Genomic DNA, 21,046 nt, shown 5'->3' on the forward strand with positions numbered 1-21,046 from the left:
AAAAGTCGTTTTAGAACAAAAACAGGTTAGATAAAGGTATTTGGTCAGTGACTCATTTGTTTGTGAATCCACACATTTTCTTTCAAATCCAAAAAGTGTTGCTTTCAAGTTCAAAAGTTCTGTTTGCAAATCCTAAAGTTTTGTTTGTGAATCTACAAATTTTCTTTGCAAATACAAAAGGTATGCTTGCAAATTACAAGTTCCTTTTGTGAATCCTATAGTTTTGTCCGTCAGTTGTAAAGTTCTGCTTGTGAATCACCTTAGCGACAAATTTGGAGTCAAGTGTGCGTTTAATTGTTAACGTCTTCTATTTTTGGAGTTATGTGTTTTTTTCTTCTTCAGTCAATTATTATCTCTTTATCTTATGAAGTACATTACAAGAACCATCCTTTGTTCCAGATTAAAGCAGCTGGCCATCAAGGCAAGTGTTCAAAACATTTGAAAAATATACTCAATTATACTGATATTGATTTTAATCATCCAATGACTGCCTACATCACTTACTTAATCACAGATTTTAATAACACCGGAAGTATGTTACTACGCTGATTTCTTCTTTGCACGTCCATCTCTGGAGCACACACGGGTGCAGACCAAGCAGCATTTCAGGGTCCCCCACAGAGCGGTCACGAGAGCGATGATCAAAAAGCCGATGGCGTCCAGGCTGTGGTACTGAATCCAGTTCAGCTGGTGGGCCGCGGCTCTCAGATGTGCAGCCCCTTTGTGCCTGATGACAAACTCGGTCCAGAAAACGGCCTGTTCCATCGGCTGAAGGGGACGATCCAGGTGTATGTGAGACAACTCCACTATCTTCTCTTTGTAGCTGGAAGGAGGGAAAATGTTATTCAAAAGCATTGGATATATCTTTACAAGTTAAAGGAGAACTATGCCGGGTTTTTACTCTTATTTAACAGTGCTGGTTAATCCTAATGTTAAGAAATGGCTACTACAAAAAAGTAGAGTATGCAAAGGATATGTAGATACAAGTAAAAGGCACCATTTCATGTCCAAATATTAAATAATAATAAAAAGGAAATATATCCACACCACATTGTCATCAATTATCATCTACTTCTCTTACCTTTTATCATGGATGATTTTATTTACTGTTGCCAATAGTTTGTCTGTCGTCACATCATGAATATTGAGCGCCTCTGCAACGCCACGTGCCACCATGCGAAGCATGTTGTCTTCCTGATCCCAGAACAGTGGCAGTATCAGCATGGGTATGGCGTTGCAGATGGACTCGTAGATTCCGTGGGAGCCTCCGTGAGTGATGAAGAGTTTAGCCTTGGAATGGGCTGAGGAGCAAACATGGCTTCTATGTCAACGCAGAGTATACAATTCAAAACTAACCCTAATCTAAAAGAAAAAATATTTATTTAAAGTTGGGTTGAAGTTGTAATGAAAAGGTTGAATAACACTTTTAGAAACTGCATCATACATTTCTCTAATAATTCAAGGAACGTCCGTCTACAATCTGTGCTCCCGTCTGACATTTGATGACAATCATCACAGGACTTAACAGCATGAAGGAATTTTGAACTGTACTGAGTGGCGATGAGGAACTTTGAACTGCGCTGACAGAACTTTGAACTACATTGAACTAGGGCTGTAAAGTCAAAGTCGACTGGTCGACTAATTGGTCGGCATGCTCTGGCTCGACCAAAATTGTGATTGGTCGACTACTTTTTAAAAAATTATTATTATTATTTTTTTACCAAGTCTAATACCATGTCTAATGAGGGTGTTTTAGAGCACCCGTGTTTCGCAGGTAACAGTCTGTCTTCAGAGAACACCCCCCTTGTTTTCCACTATTTCGGTTTAGTCCAGCGACAGTCATGAGCAACAGACAGATTAGCGTTTCAATTAATTAGACGTGAATTTTGAGATTTTCATGTTAGGCTACAGTCAGTCCTCCTGTCACATCCATGTCAAAGACATCAGCAGTGTGGCAGCATTTTTCAAAAATAGATGAAGGTAAAAAAGTGGAACGCAAACTTTGTAAGCAACAGTTTGCTTTTCACAGCTCTACTACAAACATGGCATATCATTTAAAAAATGGTAAGCTAAGGTTGCTCCGTCCATTTTAAGTATGAACATATCTATGAATTATTAGCATATTTAAATGTTTTAGTCTAATAATTGATTGATTGCCGCAACAGCGCCAGCGTCCCGAGGTCTATTTGTCTCAGCCACGAAGCTGAGCTCCTATGTTCAGTCTCGCGCTGTATTCCTCAACAGCTGATATAACTAGTTAACATAGTACATTATTTTCGGATATCACGGGCTATGGTATTGCGCAGATGAATGTAAACGAGCAGTCAGACTCTGTTGAACTCCAGGAACGGCTGCGGGTCTTTTAAAATTAAAATAGCCGCACTCGCATAGCAACTCCCCCCCCCCCCCTTCCCGATTAGTCGATTTTTAGTTGAAATTTCAGGGCTTTAGTCGACCAAGAGTTTCTTTGGTTGATTACAGCCCTACATTGAACTGCGTTGAAGGAACTGTGATGAAGAACATCGAACTGCATTGAAGGGAGTTGGAACTGTGCTGAAGAACCTTGTTGTAGAAAGGACAACTTTGATCCCACTTGACAGTTTCCAAACTTGCCTTACTAGAGATTACGAGAGCTCTATGGCTAACTCAGCTGCTTCCACACACCTAAAGACAGTCGCAGCAATAGAGAGGACACACACAGCAATGTGACAATAAGTCAGCTGAAGCTTGAGGTTTGGGTAATTAACGTTACCTAAGAGATCGTTCTGCGGTAGCCACTTCATGAGCTTGACGTTCTCTGGCACATGCACAAGTGGTACTCCACTATATCTCCACACAACCTGAAACATAAATAATAGCCGTTTAACCTATTTCAAACATTTTAAATGCAATTTAATTGAATGTTTTATTGTTACCCTGTGGGGAATTTGTCCAAAGACTTCAAGGAACTGTTGAGCCTTCTCCACAGGCAGTTTGGGCACCATTGATCCCAGGGTGAAGACAATAAATCCGTCATCACTTGAGCCGTCCACAAACTCTGACAAGTCCTTTGGGGAAGACAAACATTTACTCAGATAGAGTCTAGATTTCATATGTCGGCGACCTTGAGTGTCATGAAAGGCGCCTACAAATAGAATGCATTATTATTATTACAACAATATGTAATGTCAGCAAATAATATCTGATCTCATCAGCAAACACCAGCATGCACAAGCCTTTATTTTACATCATTTCTACTATGATACTTCATTTTCAAATACCCTACAGAAAAGCCATTTGATATACTTTCATATTTATTAGGAAATCGTCAGCCTGTTGGTGAATGTACTGAATAGCTCATTATTTGGCAGTCAGGCTCTTCATGGATGAACAGAACAGCTCATTATTTGCGATAGTGGATATTTTTAACATCTCATTGTTTGTCAATCAGTCCATTGGTGGATATTTGGAAAAGCTCACTATTTGGCAATCAGCCTGGCTGTGGGTATAGAGATCGGCTCATTAGTTAGCAGTCAGTCTGGCTGTGGATGTAGATGACGAGTCATTATTTGGCAATCAGCCTGTGGGTTGATGTTTAGAACAGCTAATTATTTGACAGCATCTTGGTGGATATAGAGTACAGCTCATTATTTTCCTGTTATTTCCTACATCCTGCACCACCCTCACAGATTTCTCTGCCACGCCAGACTTCAAACAGCAAGTATGATAGATTCAAATATGAACTGTTGCTCACTCTAATTCTATTCTCACATTTAACACTTCATGATAGCATTTTGGTGCTTTGCTGAAATTTTCATCCATATATAACCACATACAGCCAATCCCAGTGACGTGTGTGTATCAAAAGTGTCATACATACGTATCTATACCAAACTATATAACACATATAACAGCCATGTTGTCACATTGGGGGTTCCTCTACTTTCCAATTGTTTGCTTTGTCCCAACTCAAGAAAAAAGCATTTAAGTGATTGTCTAAACGTGAATCTAGGTATGTTTCATGCTTATTTATTCTGGATTATATTTTTCCATACTCACTGCTGGCAGAGGAGCACTCTTGGCACAGTTGATACCTCCAATGAAGACCATGTTTGGCATGACAGGTCTGGGCCATTCAAAAACAAAGTCATTTCTCAAAAGCCAGATATCACCATGACTAATAAGATCCTTGTAGGTCATGTCTTCTCCAAAATACCTGCTCACCATTTTATCATAGTGGCCGAGAAATAATCTGCATCCAAAGTTATACACAACAGACACAAGCACATTTTTCACTCTCTCTGGGAAGTTCATGACATCTATATTTCCAGAGAGCAACGAAGGAACAAAGGAGGGAGGACTGGGACACTGGTTCACGCTGTACTCTAACAGACATGGAAGTCCACGCAGGAAGTACACAGTTGGAATGGAAAAGACACGAGCCAGTATGGATCCACAGGGGTCGAGGGGATCTGTAAGTATCAGATCATAGTCAGCTTCTCTCAGTCGATTCATTAGCTGCTGGTTGTTAAGCAAACTCTCACAACCTCTAATTATGTAATCAGTAATGTTAACAAAGAGCTGCGCCGTCATTAACATGGACGTGAACTTTGGTAACTCGAGGAAGAGTCCATCAATTAGCTCATCCACGACTCCATCCACTTCACCTTGGGTGTATTCCACCGGGTAGATCTCAGTCTTGAAGGGCTCTAAATCATGGATTAGGTTGCTTCCGGGCACCAGCACCAACATGTCATGACCCCTGTGGGTGAGCTCTGTCACCAGTAACTTCATGCTACGCCAGTGGCTTCCATGCGCCGGCACGACCAGCACCTTTCCCGCTCCAACATGCCGCAGACCGAGGCAGCACAGTAAAGCCACCAGCTTCAGTGCTGGAAACCACTTCCGGCTACTCATTGCTCCCCCTGTCCTGCAAAGAACTAAAGGTGCCTGATGTTAAGGAGTGCTTAAGTTATGTGCATGTCAGAGTAGGTGTGGCTGATTATTCTCTCTGTTAAGAAGTTTTTCCCTTGCCTGTGTCCAAGGGGGATGCACCGATTGCTTGGCTAGTGACCGGAACCGGACGATTTTCACGTCATTGGCCGCAATCGGCGACCAGCCAGTCAGTCAAAAATATTCCGATTTTAATAAGCCGGTCAAATGCACCCGCATCAGCAACACACGTGCACGTGGCTACACGCACATGTAGTAAAGTGTAGGGCTGGGCGGTATACCAGTTCACACCGGGTTTTTTTCCCGTTATGATATAATTTTTAATATACCGCCATACCGATGTATTTGATTACACAACATCCGCGCAGGCACTGCTGTCTGCTTTGCGAGTGGCTTTTGCGAGCGAAGCCTGTCGTATTTGGGACAAGAGTCGGGACCTTAAATCACTTGCACAAAAGTTTTGATCAGCACTCCGCATTTGTTTGTTTGTTAAACCCGTGTGCTCAGAGAGCGCAAAGCCTTGTTGGCACGGGGCGGGAGAGAGAGGGCGAGTGCGAGAGAGTGAGGTCTGACCTCTTGGTCATTAGTTAATTTACTTATTTTTTGCGAAATATGTTTAAACTTAAATAAACTACATCTACAGGTAGTTATGTCTCGTTGTATTAGTTTGTCCTGTTATTGACGTCATGCTGTCATCACCTGACAGTCTGGCTGATTGAAAGCCTCCAGATGTAGCGGATGCAACGCATACCAGATGCGCGATGCAAATACTATGAGAATATATACTCGAATAGCTGTGTTTTTTTAAGAGGGAATATTCGAATATAATTTTTGAGCAATTTTGACAGCCCAAGTAAGCATGTCTTGGAATATCAAGAATGCACGAAGTTAAGGTCAGGGCCTTCCACATCAGTAGGTAACATGGGTATGTTTATAAAAGATGTTGAGAGATGCAGAGTCAAAGTTCTGTATATTGACTGCAATTGTCTTTACATTCTGATTCCTCACTTTATTAGAATCATGAGTAGCTCTTCTTTGTAAACAACATCATTTTCTGGAGCCATGTGAACCTGTACTAGTGTGGAGTTATTCTACAGTATTCATGTCAGTAAAATAGACCACCCTAAATTAATCTACTGCAGTAATTCTGTTCTCTACCAGTAAAATGAAAAAAAAATACCGTCATATACCGTGAAACCATTCGTCCGTTTGTATTGATGTATTGATTGTAAGATGCAAAAATATATATCTTTCTGTATGCTGTAAAGTGGTTTAAAAATCGGAATCGGCAGGTCGGCTAAAATCGGTATCGGCAGGTCAAACTTCTAGAAAAATCGGAAATCGGAATCTGCCCCAAAAATGGCAATCGGTGCATCCCTAATTCCTAAGCACAGGCCTTAACAATTCAGGACGTTGTGTGCCAAAACTATCTAATCTCAGTGGCCTTGGTGCACTGGCTCCAGTCTGTTGTCTACAGAATTCATCTCTTCATATTTTGCTGAGCCTAACCGGACTGGGGCATATGACTGACGCTATTGCGCAGTTATCCAAATATATAACTAAAGTCTTAAACTGTTTGTCCGTCTGTTCAAATATTTGTAATGGAGGTACAGCCCCCAGGGCCGGCTCTAAGCATGACACCAAGCACACACCACAGTGGTTTTTTAAAAACAAATTCTTATTTAAAGGGTAATTCTGGTATTCTTCAACCTGGGACATAAGTTTATAAATGTGCATGTGAAAAGTACTCACAAAAAGTTTTCAGAATTGGTCCAGTAGATCAGAGATGGCAAAGGCTGCAGCGTAATCTGACAAAATACAACACAGACACCTTTATTTTGAAATAAGTTGCTTTTTCCAAAAAAGTTGGACTTGTTTCTCACCTGACGGCCCTCAACTGGCCAGACTGGATGCTCAGTGGCCCTTAGGTCATTTGAGTTCGAGAGCCTTCAAAAATGGGGGAAAAAACACAGCACTCATTATTTGTGAAAAATGTCAGTCGTAATGTTAATACTTTATTATTATATTTCATTTCTACTTTTCTTATAATTTTGCTGATTATACATAACGTATGCCTCCTATTTCCTTCCCTTGTCTGTCTCTGAAACTGGGATCAATAAGTGTTGTGGAGATTTGATTATTAAGTGAGTCGACCAAAGATGGAGTTTCCTGGAGTCAGAGATGAGTTAAGTTGAAAAGCTTTATTGGAAGCAGCTCAGATCTGAGGAGAACTGAGACAATGCCGAACATAAAACAAGTATGTTAACAGTTGGGCATCCTCTGTCAGTCTGCCTGTGAGTCCCAGAGTTAGGATACTTAAAGGTGCTTCCTCTGCTGATACATGGAGCTGGCCTTGGGGAAGACTGCGCAGTAGTGTCAGTCCTCTGCCCCAATCCGGTCAGGCTCAGCGAAAACATGAAGAGACGAATTCTGTAGACAACAGTGCTATACCGAGGGCCGCTGTGACACAACAGTTTCTGCAGGCACTGTCCTGAATTGTTTAGGCTTGTGCTTAGGAATGGCAGCTGATAACTTTAGAGAAGGCCGAATAATATTTTTCTTACAATAAGGTATTAACTAATTTAAGTAGTACATTTAATTTGTTTAATGCTGTTTATTTTATTTTTTTGCACTTTAAAACTAGACCGGAAGTTCCTATTAACGCTGTTTTTTTGGTGTATCTGCGTCATTACCTTGTTTATGAAGCCCTGACGGTAATCTCGGGGCTCAACGAGATCACTGAAAATCCCGTAATAGTTACGTAAGCAGCGGTTCTCCTGAACAACCGATCGTCCTGCTCCGGGCGGTAGTCCGGGCACATCTGGTTGCGTACATTGAACCGCAGAAGAAGAATAACGTCCGCTGTGGAGGTGTTTCACGAGCAACAGTGTCTTCTGACTCTGGGTCTGACTCCGGTTTAAAGTCATAAAAGGGCGGCGGGGAGTCGTGACGAAGCTATTGTTAAACACTGTTAAAACAATGTTTTGATAATGAGGAGCAGTGCATCCACCGTTGCAGAGGGGGGCGCTGCGCTTCTGAGAACGGATGTGCTGGATAGTACTGGCCAATCACAAGACTCTGTCTTCTGGGGGTGAAAGTTCACTCTGAAATCTCGCAGCAGAAAAACACTGTCAGAAAAGAGGATTTCTATCGGCTTGTTTACAGCAACTAGGAGGTTTTTGACCATAAAAACAAGTTAATATATGTAAGTAGACCTCCATAACTAACATTTATGTGCAACAGGACCACTCTGTCACCTTTAAAGAGTTGTTTTTTCTAGCGAATCTCGGCGCCACCTAGTGTCCTGTCTTCTACTTTCAATTGGTTCTTCACAGAGTCAGACGCCAGTTGAACTTGACTGAGGGTGGTCGAAAAGTTTACATTTCAGACAACGTCTTTATTTGTCATTAATAAATAACGAGCTCAAGAACAGCAAACAGAACCACGACAGAACATTAAGGAGGAACAAAGGAAGCATTTAAAAGAGCATGGACTGCAGAGATTTTCGGACGGTGGCCATCTCCTGCTGTTGCTGTGGAAACACACAGACAAACATATAATCCAAATTAGATTTTGATGTTTAACTGTTTAAATGATCAAATGTAGTGAGTTACATTTTTGTTTATAATTTGACATTAACAACAGGGCTGGTAGATAGAAGAAGACTTTTCAGGGAATAATTTCCCTCAAATTCAAGGACAGAATGTGCCGACAAGGCTGAAGATGGGAGGACAACTTGTAAGAGCTCGTCTTCGTTCATGCTGGCGTCCAGTTTTATTGTTTTGCAGCACACTCTTGGTATCTTGGCTCAAAATCAGTCATTGAAACTTGTCTTTGGTGAGACAGAGAAAAAATACATACCGTCTGGTACCGGTCCGGACTGTTCCAGTTGGTGGAAAAATGTCACAACTCACCATGTCCATGAGGATCTTCTTTTGCAGAGTGTTCATTTCCTTCTTCAGCTCCTGCTGCGCCCCCTGCAGGAAGGACTCATGAGTCTTCTCCATTTCGTCCATGTTCTAGAGGAAACACAAGCACAGAGCTTCGGTTCAGCGTGAAATGCTTTCACTTTTACTTTGCAGATCACACAACGAGTTGTGTGTCAGAATGAAACATGAGACACAGGGACAAACATGTGAAGACAATGGCTTATATTTCAGTCCACTGAGGACACAGACAAACTAAATTGTCTTCCAGAGCAACACACTCATGACAACGAAGAGGATCTGGTTCTACACCACAGTTGGCAAAGTAATGAACAAATCCGCAGACTTGATTTGCACACAGCAAACATGAAGTTGCACATATTAACAGATAAATCTTCAGATTCTCCAAACAGCTCTTAGTCATACAACTTATGAACACAAGACGGACGTGAGCTCTGGCTCAGTTTGAACGTCCTCACCTTGACGAACTGCTCATACAGCTTCCGGACCTTCTTCAACTTCTGGCTCTGCATCACTCTGGCCTGCTGCAGGATTTTCTGCTGCTGCCGGAACAGATTCTGTCCAGAAAATAATTTTTTCTGATTTTTCAGCTTCTTAAATTACAAAGAAATCATTTGAGAACGTCATCATCATCTCTGGACTCGTGGAAAGTTTTCTTTTGAGATGCTTTTGCTTTTCTTTTGTGCTTCTCAGAGTGAGAGTGACGATACACTGTAAATACACTCTACACTTTTAACCCTTATATATGTATACATATACACATGTATTTAATTTACATATTTAAAGTGTTTTACAAATGTAAAATTCAATTATTCAAATTCAATATAATAAATTAAATAATTATCAACAGCCTTTAAAACCATGTAAAGTCATCACAGATACTTTATCATAATATGACAATATGAAAATCTACATGTCACTTATTGTTAGAACTGACGTTGAGCTTCTCCTCCTGCTCTTCAGCTCTCTGGGCCTCAGTCTCCCACTGCTGGAGTGCCGTGTTCACCTGTTGACTGTACTGTTGAGTTATCTTCTGCCTGTAGACACAGTGTACAGTGTTACCATAGCGATAGAAACAGCAGGATCAATAGGTAGGTAAAATAATGGAATGCATATTTACAATGTGTCCATATGCTCATTCATTCTTAAAGCGAGCCTACCTATAACTTATATAGGTAGAGTCCCTTTCATTAAAAACATGGCTGGAAACACAAAGAGGTTTTCGCCACTTATAGAAAACAACATCACCTCTGGTTGTGGTGGCTGTTCCACAGCTGCTCCAGTTTCTGTTGACTTCCCTTCATGTAGTTCTTGGTGAGGTTCTCCAGATGCTTCTTCTTGGCCTGCATCACTTTGCTGATGTCAGCTGGAAGTGGATCAAACCGCAAAGCGTCACAGTTTTTAGACACAGTGGGGAAAAGGGGGCAGAGCTTTCCGTACCGTTTCACCTCACCTCCGAATCGCTCCAGCATCGAATGAACCTCGTTCCTGCAGAGCAGAGGCAGAGAGCGAGAGAGAGACATGACCTCATTGTGAGCCTTGACATGGTCTCTGCAGGTTTCAACAAGTGAAATTTAAGACTTTTTAAGACCATAATGAATACAATTTAAGACCCATTCCCATCCATACTGGCAAAAAAGTACAAAAGACATGAAGGAAAATCGGAGGCAGAAATCATCGAACTTACTTATGCAAGCAATTCGGCTTAGCTGTGAGCTTTCATTAAGTTTTCTCCGCTGCTATGCTAAGCTGCAACACACCACAGTGCGTGCAGAGCACACTAGCTAGTGGTGCTCGATAAATTCTCAGCGGGCAGCACAGGTGGACTACTTTAGTTCCATGTTGTAGTTATGTTATCGCATCCTCAAAAATAGAAACGTTTCAAAGCGAGACTGAAGTTTATGCATGTTTTAAATAAAAGTAACGTTAATAGATTTTCAAAATTGTATTTAAGACCTTTGTGAGATTTTAGGATAATTTAAGACATTTTAAGGCCTTAAATTCAAATTATTGGATTAAGACTTTTTAAAGGCTTTTTAAGAACCCGCGGATACCCTGCTCGAAACCTTGAAATGATGACGTGTTCAAATGTACACAAAAATAAATAAAAAGTTTTAAATTACTTCTTGAAGTACCTTGACTGTGATGTGAATCTTTGATTATAATTTCCTTGTAATGTAATGGAAAAAATGTGCAGTAGATTTCTAGGATCCGAGTACAAATATTACATTCATGTTTGCAGTATCAGTACAAGCAGTATCTGTAAATGAAGTAGAGAAAGAGTACCCGACAGCAGTGACGGACTCCTCCACTGTACATTTAGCCACAGGTCTCTTTGACAACTTGTCCACAGTTTCATCTTAGAAACAATGATAAAACATTAAAAAATAAAAAATAATGAATGTTTGCTTCTTTATTCATTACAGATGGACTTCAGGATGACATTTGTTTTGACAAACATTTCATTGTCCATTTTCAGGGGCTCTGAAATGATTGTACAATTGACTAAAAAGCAGTTTAACAATAAACAATTAAACAACCTATCACGTTTTGATGCTAAACATGTAGTTTTAATGATAAACTTTAATTTTATAACATGAAATATGTAATTTTAACAATAAACTATAATAAACTATCACGTTATAATGCGAAACATATAGTTTTATCAACAAACTATCATGTTATGGTGCGAAACATGTAGTTTTAACAATAAACTATAACAAACTATCACATTATAATGAGAATCGTATAGTTTCATCAATAAACTGTCGTTTTATAACGTGAAAAATGTCATTTTAACAATAAACTATCATGTTATAATGTGATATATATAGTTTTATCAATAAACTATCATTTTATAATGTGAAACGTAGTTTTAACAATAAACTATCATGTTATAACGTGAAACGTAGTTTTAACAATGAAATATCATTTTAATAAAGTTAATTACATACAGTACATATAGTTTTAACATTAAACTACAACGCAGGTCACACAGGTGTAAAACTAACACTAACGTTAGCTTAGCAACGCTCGCTCACCTGTGACTTCGTTCTCTGAGCCGCTCTCTTTCTTGTTCTCTTCCTCGTTGAAATCGAAAACTAAAACTTTGTCCTTTTCATCCACGTGTTTTCTCTTCATTGTTTTTTTCCCCATCGACATTATATTTCACTCTTTACTTGTGCTACCGTAGATCTCTTTCGCGGCTAACGGGTTTGACCGTTCACAACAAGGAGGATCAGACTGAGATTAGCCGACCTAGCTAGCCGGCGTTTCCCGCTCGAACCTGAGATGCTTTCAAGGGCCTCACTGGCGTTGGAAAGAACGCATTCAATATTTACTTCTCCTGAATTAAAGTCTAAATTACTTACATTAGCTCGTTTTTAGACGTTTATCCATCCGGTTTTTAGTGCCAGTTTCTGTCTTTATGTTTAGATTCAGCATTAGCCTTCTCACAACTGCCACAAATCTACAACATTTCCAGGATTAAAACATCTTCACTGATTTATTTACACGTCAATCCTCACCTACAGCATTTAAATATACAATAAATTAAAATCCATGAAATCTTAATTCACGGTTTAGACGAGGCGATTACATTAAATCTTTTCAAATAAACATCCTAAAATAACAACAACAACAAAAAGCTACAGAAATTTTTTTTATTTTTCATTTTAAACAGTCAGTCAGTCATAAAAAAAACAACATAAAAACATCATAAAATATAAACAGCTGGCGTGGCGCTCAGTTTATGTACACACAGAAATCAAATGTCAAACTTTTCTTCACAAATACAGTGTCCGTTCTCGTCATAGTCCTCTCTGGTCACCACCATCTCGTCGTAGTCTGGGTTGTGTGCTAACAACTTCCCTCCTTCCCAAGAGTAACAGATGGGGCTGCAGGACAGAAAACACCATCAGTTAGCACACATGGATTAAATATTATAAATATTGATAAAAAATAATAATACATGGAATCAAAGAATTTTAAACCTAATAATATGTTTTAGAGCACAATTTGTCCATATTTATAGGCAGTTTCATAAAGGCCCTGCTATACTTCCACGCGTCCGGGTCGTGTAGTATTCGGTATCGGTTGGCCGTACGAGTCTGGACATTTACATTTAAGCATTTAGCAGAAGCTTTTATCCAAATCGACTTAAACAATCCTTTGATGAACGCAGTAGTCGAGTGCCTGGGAAGGCTGATGCGTCCGTTGACTTTAAACTCACGTCTGTTTATCCCTCACACTACAGGATAATCTGGCCAGATAATCAGTTCAAATCACCCAAAAGGGCCAGATCGGGACCGAAACCTGGCAAATTATCCTCTAGTTTGGGGGCGGGGCTTAACACACATACATTTTGCTTCATTTAACATTAAAAAGCCAAAAAAATAAACTCCAGGAACCAGCACTCCGGATTTCAGATTAAGCCTCGCTGTTTATGCTGCGTTACAGTTGTATTCGGAAGTTGAAATTTCGGATTTCCAAGTAGAAAGTTTCAACTGGAATGCTCCCTTAAGTCGGGTTTCTCAAAGTCAAAGCAACCAAACACGAACATAGGATAAACTTCCTCGACTAACTTCCCCGACCAAGGTCCCCGACTAACTTTCACTCCCAGTTCCAACCTCCGACTTCCAATGTAAATGGAATGCACCATTCACCAGTCACTTACTTTTCAGGTAACAGGACTGACACGGGCAAGTGGGCGGGGACGAGTGATCGCAGCTCCGCCTCCAGTCGCTCCTTGAAGCCTGGAAACAGAGTGTTCCCTCCAGTCAGGACGATGTTCTGGTAGAAGTGGGGCTGCATCTCTGGAGACAGCAGAGAAACACACACACACACACACAGCTTTATAGACGAGTGTTTTCAACCACGTTTTTAAAAGACATGACGTGATCCTGCGTTGTCTCGGATCTCATTGACAGGAAACGGCCGACCTTCTGGCAGGGACTGGATGGAGTGGACGATGGCTTCTGGGATTCCCATCTCCTGGATGCCGATGTCTGACGGGTGGAAGAGCATCTCGGGGACGGCAAAGCGCTCGTTGGCCAACCTCAGGATCTGCTCTCCTGTCTTATATTTCCCACTGAAGACCATTTCTTCTCGGGGCTGGTGGACAGAGAAGGAGCAATACATCAAATTACCCTAATTTCACAGCTTCAGAGTAATTGTGATGGGTAAATGTCTTGTTGTTAGGGAGATTGGGGGCTGTGTCTCCACTGCCCCCTACATCGTGGCAGAGCCGTCCAAAAAGAAGCAGAGAAAATAGTTGTCGGCAAATTGAGGAAGAGGAACCAACAAGAATTTAAAAACAAGTTGTAAAAATATGCACTCCTAAATGTCCTTTGGCACCACCTTGTGGCAACAGAAGGTAATAGAAGACCTGGAAGTGATGTCAAGGAACAGTGGTCAGCAACTGACAGCCCGTGGGCCAAAACTAGCCCGCCAGCATTAGCGTCTGGCTCGGCAGATGATTTAAAAAATTAAAAAAGAGCCTCTATTCTGGAAAAATGTGAACTAATGAGATCCTGTTGCTAGATTTGACAGTTAAACACACTTGACTTTACTGAAAACCCAGACGCCGCGTCACCTTGCAGAAACCTTTTTTGATGGAGGTGAAATCTGGGAGGACGTAATCGACCATCGCAGTGTTCTCCTCGCACTTCATCCTGAGAACAGACAAAACAGGGGGTAAACGAGCTGGAAAACCAAGCGCAAGTGGCTGCAGTGACCAAATATTATCTAATAATCTCGGTTGTGGTTCGTGTAGGTTAATCCTGAGGACTAAATTTAGATAATAATAATAATAATATAATCTGCTGCATGCTTACTGTGCGATATCCATGTCCTTGTAAAACTGCTGCGAGACGTAGCAGACGTCTTCCTTCACCTGGTTGATCACATGAGTTTCATCCATGACGTGTAACTGCCTGAGGGACAGAGAGTTTAAACAGATTAAAATATATCTTCCAGAGTATCTACCAGCCAATCAGGAGTGGACGTACCGATATGAAATGATCTCCTTCAGGTGATTAGTCAGCAGTTTGCCTCCAACATTGATCCTGAGACACACACACACACACACACATTAAAAAACAACACAATAGCTTGTTAACACGTTGTTGTTGTTGTCGTCATCACTGCACTTTCACAATGCGGACGCCAAAGCCGTCTGACCTGCAGATGCCCTCCTTCATTTTCTTGCTGCGGCAGTAGGGGGCGATGTGGGTGAAGGAGAAGCCGCTGTCGACCATCAAACAGCAGAGCTCTGACGGTTTGGTGTGGAAGTAGTGGTGAGCGCTGAGAGAGCCCGCTGTTTCAAAACAGAGAGATTAAACAAACGAGAGAGATTAAACCTGAGATTAACCTTGAGAAAAACACGTCAGACTAGAGTCCACAAGCTCAAATCAAGTCACGCAAGGACGAGGAGTTTTTTGTTTTAAAATCAAAGGATGGTACATTTCCATAAACTTTCATGGGGAACTTTAGTTTGGGATTTCTGGAAATAATCCTACTGGAAACTTTCCATGGGACTTTATGGTCAGATTCAAGCAGTAATTAGTCCATATTTAACCCTTTCTGGAATTTTCTCTGGAAATAGCCGATGCATGCTTCACTATGCACAAAAAACGTTAAATAGTTTGATGTCCAGACAAAGTAGTATTTTTGTGGAATCAACCTTTAAAACTTAGCGAGAAAGAGACTCTTGCAGCTGGTTGTACAAGCCCTTCCCCCTCTATGATTCCCCGCCTCCCCCTTCCAAAAACCGGAGAAAAACAGAAAAAGCAACGTGTTTAGAAACTGTCTTATTTCAAGAATAGTTGATGATAGAGTTGAAGTGTTTGGTTTGTGAGCGTCAGGAGGCTTTCAGGAGCTCCCACGTTTAAATCTGTGAAATTGGCAGAGAAATTACAGTTTTAAATCACCCTCGTCTTCATTTAAAACAACAACAAAAACTCCAGAGCTGAATTCTAACATGGGGGTCAATGGGAGGTTTGAGCAGAACTCTATGTGCTTTTAGGTGATTTTAAGAAAAACTGCAAGTCATATGAAAACAACACAGGGTTAGACGACAACCATAGCAACCAGGAGGGATGAATGTTTTGTCCCAGTCTTGACTCACAGGAGACACTGGACGGACGGGACACCCACCGTTTGTCCTGAGAACCGACTGGAACTGGTATTCCTCGAACAGGATCTCGTTCATTGAGTCTTGTGTTGAGGTGAAGTCGAAGTACGGCTCCGTAATGATGATGCTGGTGTCTGCGAAATCCACCTGCAGCCAGAACACAAACACCGGCTGAGTGAGTGAGTGATGTGGTCACAGCAGGGGGAAAAAAGGGATGATGATGTAACAAAAAGAAGAAATCAAAACACCTTAAACATCTCCTTTCCAAACAGATGATCCCACACTTTCCTCTGGACGTCCCAGTTGACCAGATAACCCTGAAGATGAAGCATGAGACGGAGAAACAGACTCAGAATCTGCACAGGTTTGACCCGACGTGATAAAACTGTACAAGTCACTCGTTGCTCTCACCTTCTGGAAGGGGAGGATGTAGAAGAGACCCGACGGGTCCTTGATCTCATCCAGCTGATTGGCGGTGAAGGTTTTTAATCTGGACGTCTTGGAGCGAAACTGGCAGTTCGGGATGACACTGAGGGACAGAGAGGAAAAAACAAACACAAAATAATGTTTTTTCATATTTTAACTGCGCTTAGCTTCTTTTATTTTATCTACTTAATTGACACAACATCATACTTGTATTTACTTATTTACCATATTGCCTATATTACTCTTCTCTTATTCTGTTCCCTTTGAATAAATATTACGATTTAATGTTATTAATAACAATAACAAAACTTTATTGATATAGCACTGTTCTTAACAATGCTACAAACTACAAAGTGCTTAATATTCAAAATCGAGTAAGTGCTAAACAAAGAGTAAAACGTAGACATGTTTATAAACCAAACAAACAGTGAACACGAATGCCGAATATTGCTTCGAGCACTAACATTCACGTATGATCTGAAACTATTTAGAAAAGTTTGATATTTTTTGTCCAAAAAGCAGAGAAAAGCTTAAAACGACAGATTTTTAAAAACAGTTTAGCTTACGAACAGAACTGCGGCGTATGTGGTTTTTTCATGGATATTACGGTTATACTCACTTAATGACATAAGAATCGAATCACATATATTTTATTCAGTAACATCTAGTTTATTATCGTGATTATTGTGAGTGTTGTTATCATTATTATTTGGTAGCATTAGCTGCCTGCGTCACCTGAAGCACGCACCTGACTTTCTCCTGAATATATCCGATCTTCGCCGTATACGCTCCGTTGTCCAGAACTAACGTCGCCATTTTAGGAACAGACTTTCTCTTTAAAAAAAACCGACAAAACTAAATTAAACTTATTTTTAGAATCACGAAAACAAAGCACATCGTTCCTGCGTGGACGAACTCGGCCATGTAAACGGAACTCACTCGTCCCAGCCAATCAGCGTGGCTCATTTGGGTTCCTCTTGGAAAAGTGTTCGGGCTGAACACGAACGCTCCTTGCGTTTAGTTCCGGCTCCACGGAAAACTGTGGAATTCATTTATCGTCTTCCGCAGTAAACTCCGTTGATATTAAAAATGATTATTCACTTATTTAACATGTTTTCTTTTTTTTTTTAGCGTTTTACATCGACACATCGCATCAGTTCCTCAAATGTGTAAACTTTACAACCGTTTGTGTGTGTCACATCAAAATAAGAGTAATAATAATATTATAATAATAAGTAATCATTTAAAACAAGCATTAAAAACAGAAACTATATATAAATGTATGTATATATATATTAAAATAATAATAAGTAATCATTTAAAACAAGCATTAACAACAGTAATTATATATAAATGTATGTATATATATATATATTTATGTATAGTTACTGTATATACATATATATATAAAACAACATATATAAAAAACATATATATAAAAACATATATATATATATATATATAGATGTTAATCTTAAAATCCCATATTTTTAAAGACATTAGTTAAAAACAAGTGGAGGGGAGGATAAAACAGTAGATGATGGATGGATGGATGGAATTAAAAACAAGGTTTCTTTTCTTCTTCTTCTCTGAGCAGCTGATAATCAGTGACCCTTGACCCCAAACACCTAAAGATAAAGTGTGGTCTACTTTAAGCCTCTGTGAAAGTGACAGAGGGTGTAATCTTATCAGAATAAAGTCATAATCTTTTCGATAATATAGTCGTAATACGGTGAAAAAAAGTCGTACTCCATCGTTATAAAACATTTATTTAATGTCTGGAAACCGCAGCAATGTTTTCTGCTGGGATTACAGGAACGCTATGACCACGTCTGCAAGGAAACAATAATAATTAAAAAAAAACTTAACAGCCTTTATCTTATCTTATCTTATCTATGGAAACAGTTTCCCGTAGCACCACGGCATCGCTTCAGGAAACGATGCCCTTACATCAGGCCTGTGAGAGGCGCAGTAACGCTACACTGAGAAGACGACGTTATACACATTTACACAGAAACGGAGACAGAATGAACCGAGCCAGGACAAAGGAAGAAAGACAGAAGGAAAGAAAATAAAGTTGATCATCAAACAGACCAAACCACAGAGTGACATTCTTGACTACTTTATGAGAAGGAAATGCTCAGTTCTGCAGCATGAGTGATTTTTATCTGACCGTCTTCTCTGCAGGCGGAAAAAAGAACACTGAGAACAACAAACATCATCGCACGAGAGAACTGGAAACTGACGATGACATCGCTTTCCTATGAACCAACTAATACTTTTAAGTAGTGTACTATATTGTTATTTTAGAACGGGTAAACCAGACGTTGCCAAGATCGTGTCATCATGTTATTTATTTATCTCATAAGTCATGAGACAACGCTGCAAAATCCTCAGGCAATGTATTTCAGTTACCCTGTGCCTGTGTGAATGAGTCCTCACTGATGCCATCGAAGATCGTTATAATCGCGGGTGGAGTACGAGACAATGGAAAGTACTGCACTGGTATTTGCTTTACTGAGACACGCAGTGGAAAAACACAACAGCTGGGAGCAATAAAAACATGACAGTGACGGCTCGTCCCCATTGTGGTTATGTGTCATCAAATACAAAGGACAAAGGAACCGGAGATAAAACAGACTTTACTGCTCCAAACCGAACTGTACGACATTAGAGCCGAGCCGAGACGAGCTGGGACTGCAGAGTGGAAAAGCGGCAATAATCAGTGCAGCGTGCCCCCAAGTGCCGAGAACCAGACACAATGCTGCCTGAACCCACCGGGTAAAAATGTTTTTTTTTGCAACTTAACAAAAAGTTTAAGTTAAAGTTTAATAAAAATAAATAAAAAAATAAAAAAATAGAATCCAAGTCGTCTTAAACCCGTGACCTGAACGACCTGAGGTTCTGAGGAGGTTTAGGGATTATCAAGAATGAAGCACAACAGTGATGATACACAGATGAACTTAAAATATTCTATATTTTATGATATACACATTATAATTCTATATATAATAATATAATATATATGTGTGTCTCTGTGTGTATTGGGGATTATATTGGACTTAATGGAAATAATAAATGGAATGTCATAGCTTCAAATCGTGGGATATATATTTATATATATACACGTGCATATATATATATATACATATACATATATGTATACACATGTATATATAAACATATATACACATATATACATACATTTCTGTATATATACATATATATGTATATATAAAGATCCAACAATGGATTTGAAATGAAACGAACAAGATGTGCTTTAACTGCACACTTTCAGCTTTAATTTGAGGGTATTTACATCCAAATCAAGTGAACGGTGTAGGAATTACAACACTTTCTATATGTGCCTCCCACTTTTTAGGGGACCAAAAGTAATTGGACAATTGACTGAAAAGCTATTTCATGGACAATTATGGGCTATTCCCTCATTATTTCATCTTCAATGACACAGGTAAAAGTTCTGGAGTTGATTCCAGGAGTGACATTTGCATTTTGATTCTGTTGCTGTTAACTTTCTATATGAGATCTAAGGAGCTGTCACTGTCAGTGAAGCAAGCCATCATTAGGCTGAAAAATCAAAGCAAAAACATTAGGTGTGGCCAAATCAACTGTTTGGAACATTCTTAAAAAGAAAGAACGCACCAGTGAGCTCAGCAACACCAAAGGACCTAGAAGACCACGGAAAACCACTGTGGTGGACGACAGAAGAATTATTTCCCTGGTGAAGAAAACCCCCTTCACAACAGTTGGCCAGATCAGAAACACTCTCCAGGAGGTAGGTGTTTGTGTTTCAAAGTCAACAATCAAAAGAAGACTTCACCAGAGTAAATACAGAGGGTTCACCACAAGATGGAAACCATTGGTGAGCATCAAAAACAGGAAGACAAGATTAGAATTTGCCAAACAACAGCTAAAAAAGCCGTTACAATTCTGTAAGAACATCCTCTGGACAGATGAGACCAAGATCAACTTGTACCACAGTGATGGGAAGAGAAGAGTGTGGAGAAGGAAAGGAACTGCTCATGATCCACAACATACCACCTCATCAGTGAAGCAGAGTGGTGGTAGTGTCATGGCCTGGGAATGTATGGCTGCCAATGGAACTGGTTCCCTTGTATTTATTGATGATGTAACTGCTGACAAAAGCAGCAGGATGAATTCTGAAGTGTTTCCAACAATATTATCTGCTCATATTCAGCCAAATGCTTCAGAACTCATTGGACGGAGCTTCACAGTGCAGATGGACAATGACCCAAAGCATACTGCAAAAGCAACCAAAGAGTTTTTTAAGGCAAATATGGAATGTTATCAGTCAATCACCTGACCTGAATCTGATTGAGCATGCATTTCACTTGTTGAAGACAGAACAAACAGGAACTGAAGAGCGTGTCAGTAGAGGCCTGACAGAGCATCACCAGGGATGAAACCCAGTGTCTGGTGATGTCTATGCCTTCCAGACTTCAGGCTGGAATTGACTGCAAAGGATTTGTAACCAACTATTTAACAATGAACGTTTGATTTATAATTGTTTAGTTTGTCCAATTACTTTTGGTCCCCTAAAAAGTGGGAGGCACATATAGAAAGTGTT

General features: G+C 40.1%; 3 protein-coding genes across 3 annotated transcripts; all 3 read right to left on the minus strand.

The window, feature by feature from the left end:
- Window positions 1-540: 540 nt before the first annotated feature.
- Window positions 541-4,896, minus strand: LOC310930763 (UDP-glucuronosyltransferase-like; the record flags this gene model as incomplete). The annotated part of the gene is made up of 5 exons (XM_083893804.1): window positions 541-823; window positions 1,082-1,301; window positions 2,753-2,840; window positions 2,916-3,047; window positions 4,039-4,896. 5 exons carry the CDS (start codon window positions 4,894-4,896, stop codon window positions 541-543), a joined length of 1,581 nt encoding a protein of 526 aa, XP_083749930.1.
- Window positions 4,897-8,410: 3,514 nt separating this feature from the next.
- Window positions 8,411-12,035, minus strand: sycp3 (synaptonemal complex protein 3; the record flags this gene model as incomplete). The annotated part of the gene is made up of 8 exons (XM_083893805.1): window positions 8,411-8,464; window positions 8,847-8,951; window positions 9,338-9,436; window positions 9,817-9,916; window positions 10,128-10,245; window positions 10,333-10,430; window positions 11,166-11,238; window positions 11,921-12,035. The coding sequence occupies 8 exons, from the start codon at window positions 12,033-12,035 to the stop codon at window positions 8,411-8,413; spliced, it is 762 nt and encodes a 253-aa protein (XP_083749931.1).
- A 610-nt stretch (window positions 12,036-12,645) lies between these two features.
- On the minus strand, window positions 12,646-17,327 carry actr6 (actin related protein 6; the record flags this gene model as incomplete). The annotated part of the gene is made up of 11 exons (XM_083893806.1): window positions 17,186-17,327; window positions 16,423-16,540; window positions 16,260-16,328; window positions 16,035-16,158; window positions 15,060-15,195; window positions 14,888-14,944; window positions 14,714-14,812; window positions 14,473-14,551; window positions 13,820-13,991; window positions 13,555-13,693; window positions 12,646-12,775 (listed from the first exon to the last, which is right to left on the minus strand). The coding sequence occupies exons 1-11, from the start codon at window positions 17,251-17,253 to the stop codon at window positions 12,646-12,648; spliced, it is 1,191 nt and encodes a 396-aa protein (XP_083749932.1). The 5' UTR covers window positions 17,254-17,327.
- Window positions 17,328-21,046: the final 3,719 nt, after the last annotated feature.

Source organism: Microchirus variegatus, assembly GCF_963457635.1.
Source record: "Microchirus variegatus genome assembly, chromosome: 8".
Classification (NCBI taxonomy): Eukaryota; Metazoa; Chordata; class Actinopteri; order Pleuronectiformes; family Soleidae; genus Microchirus; species Microchirus variegatus.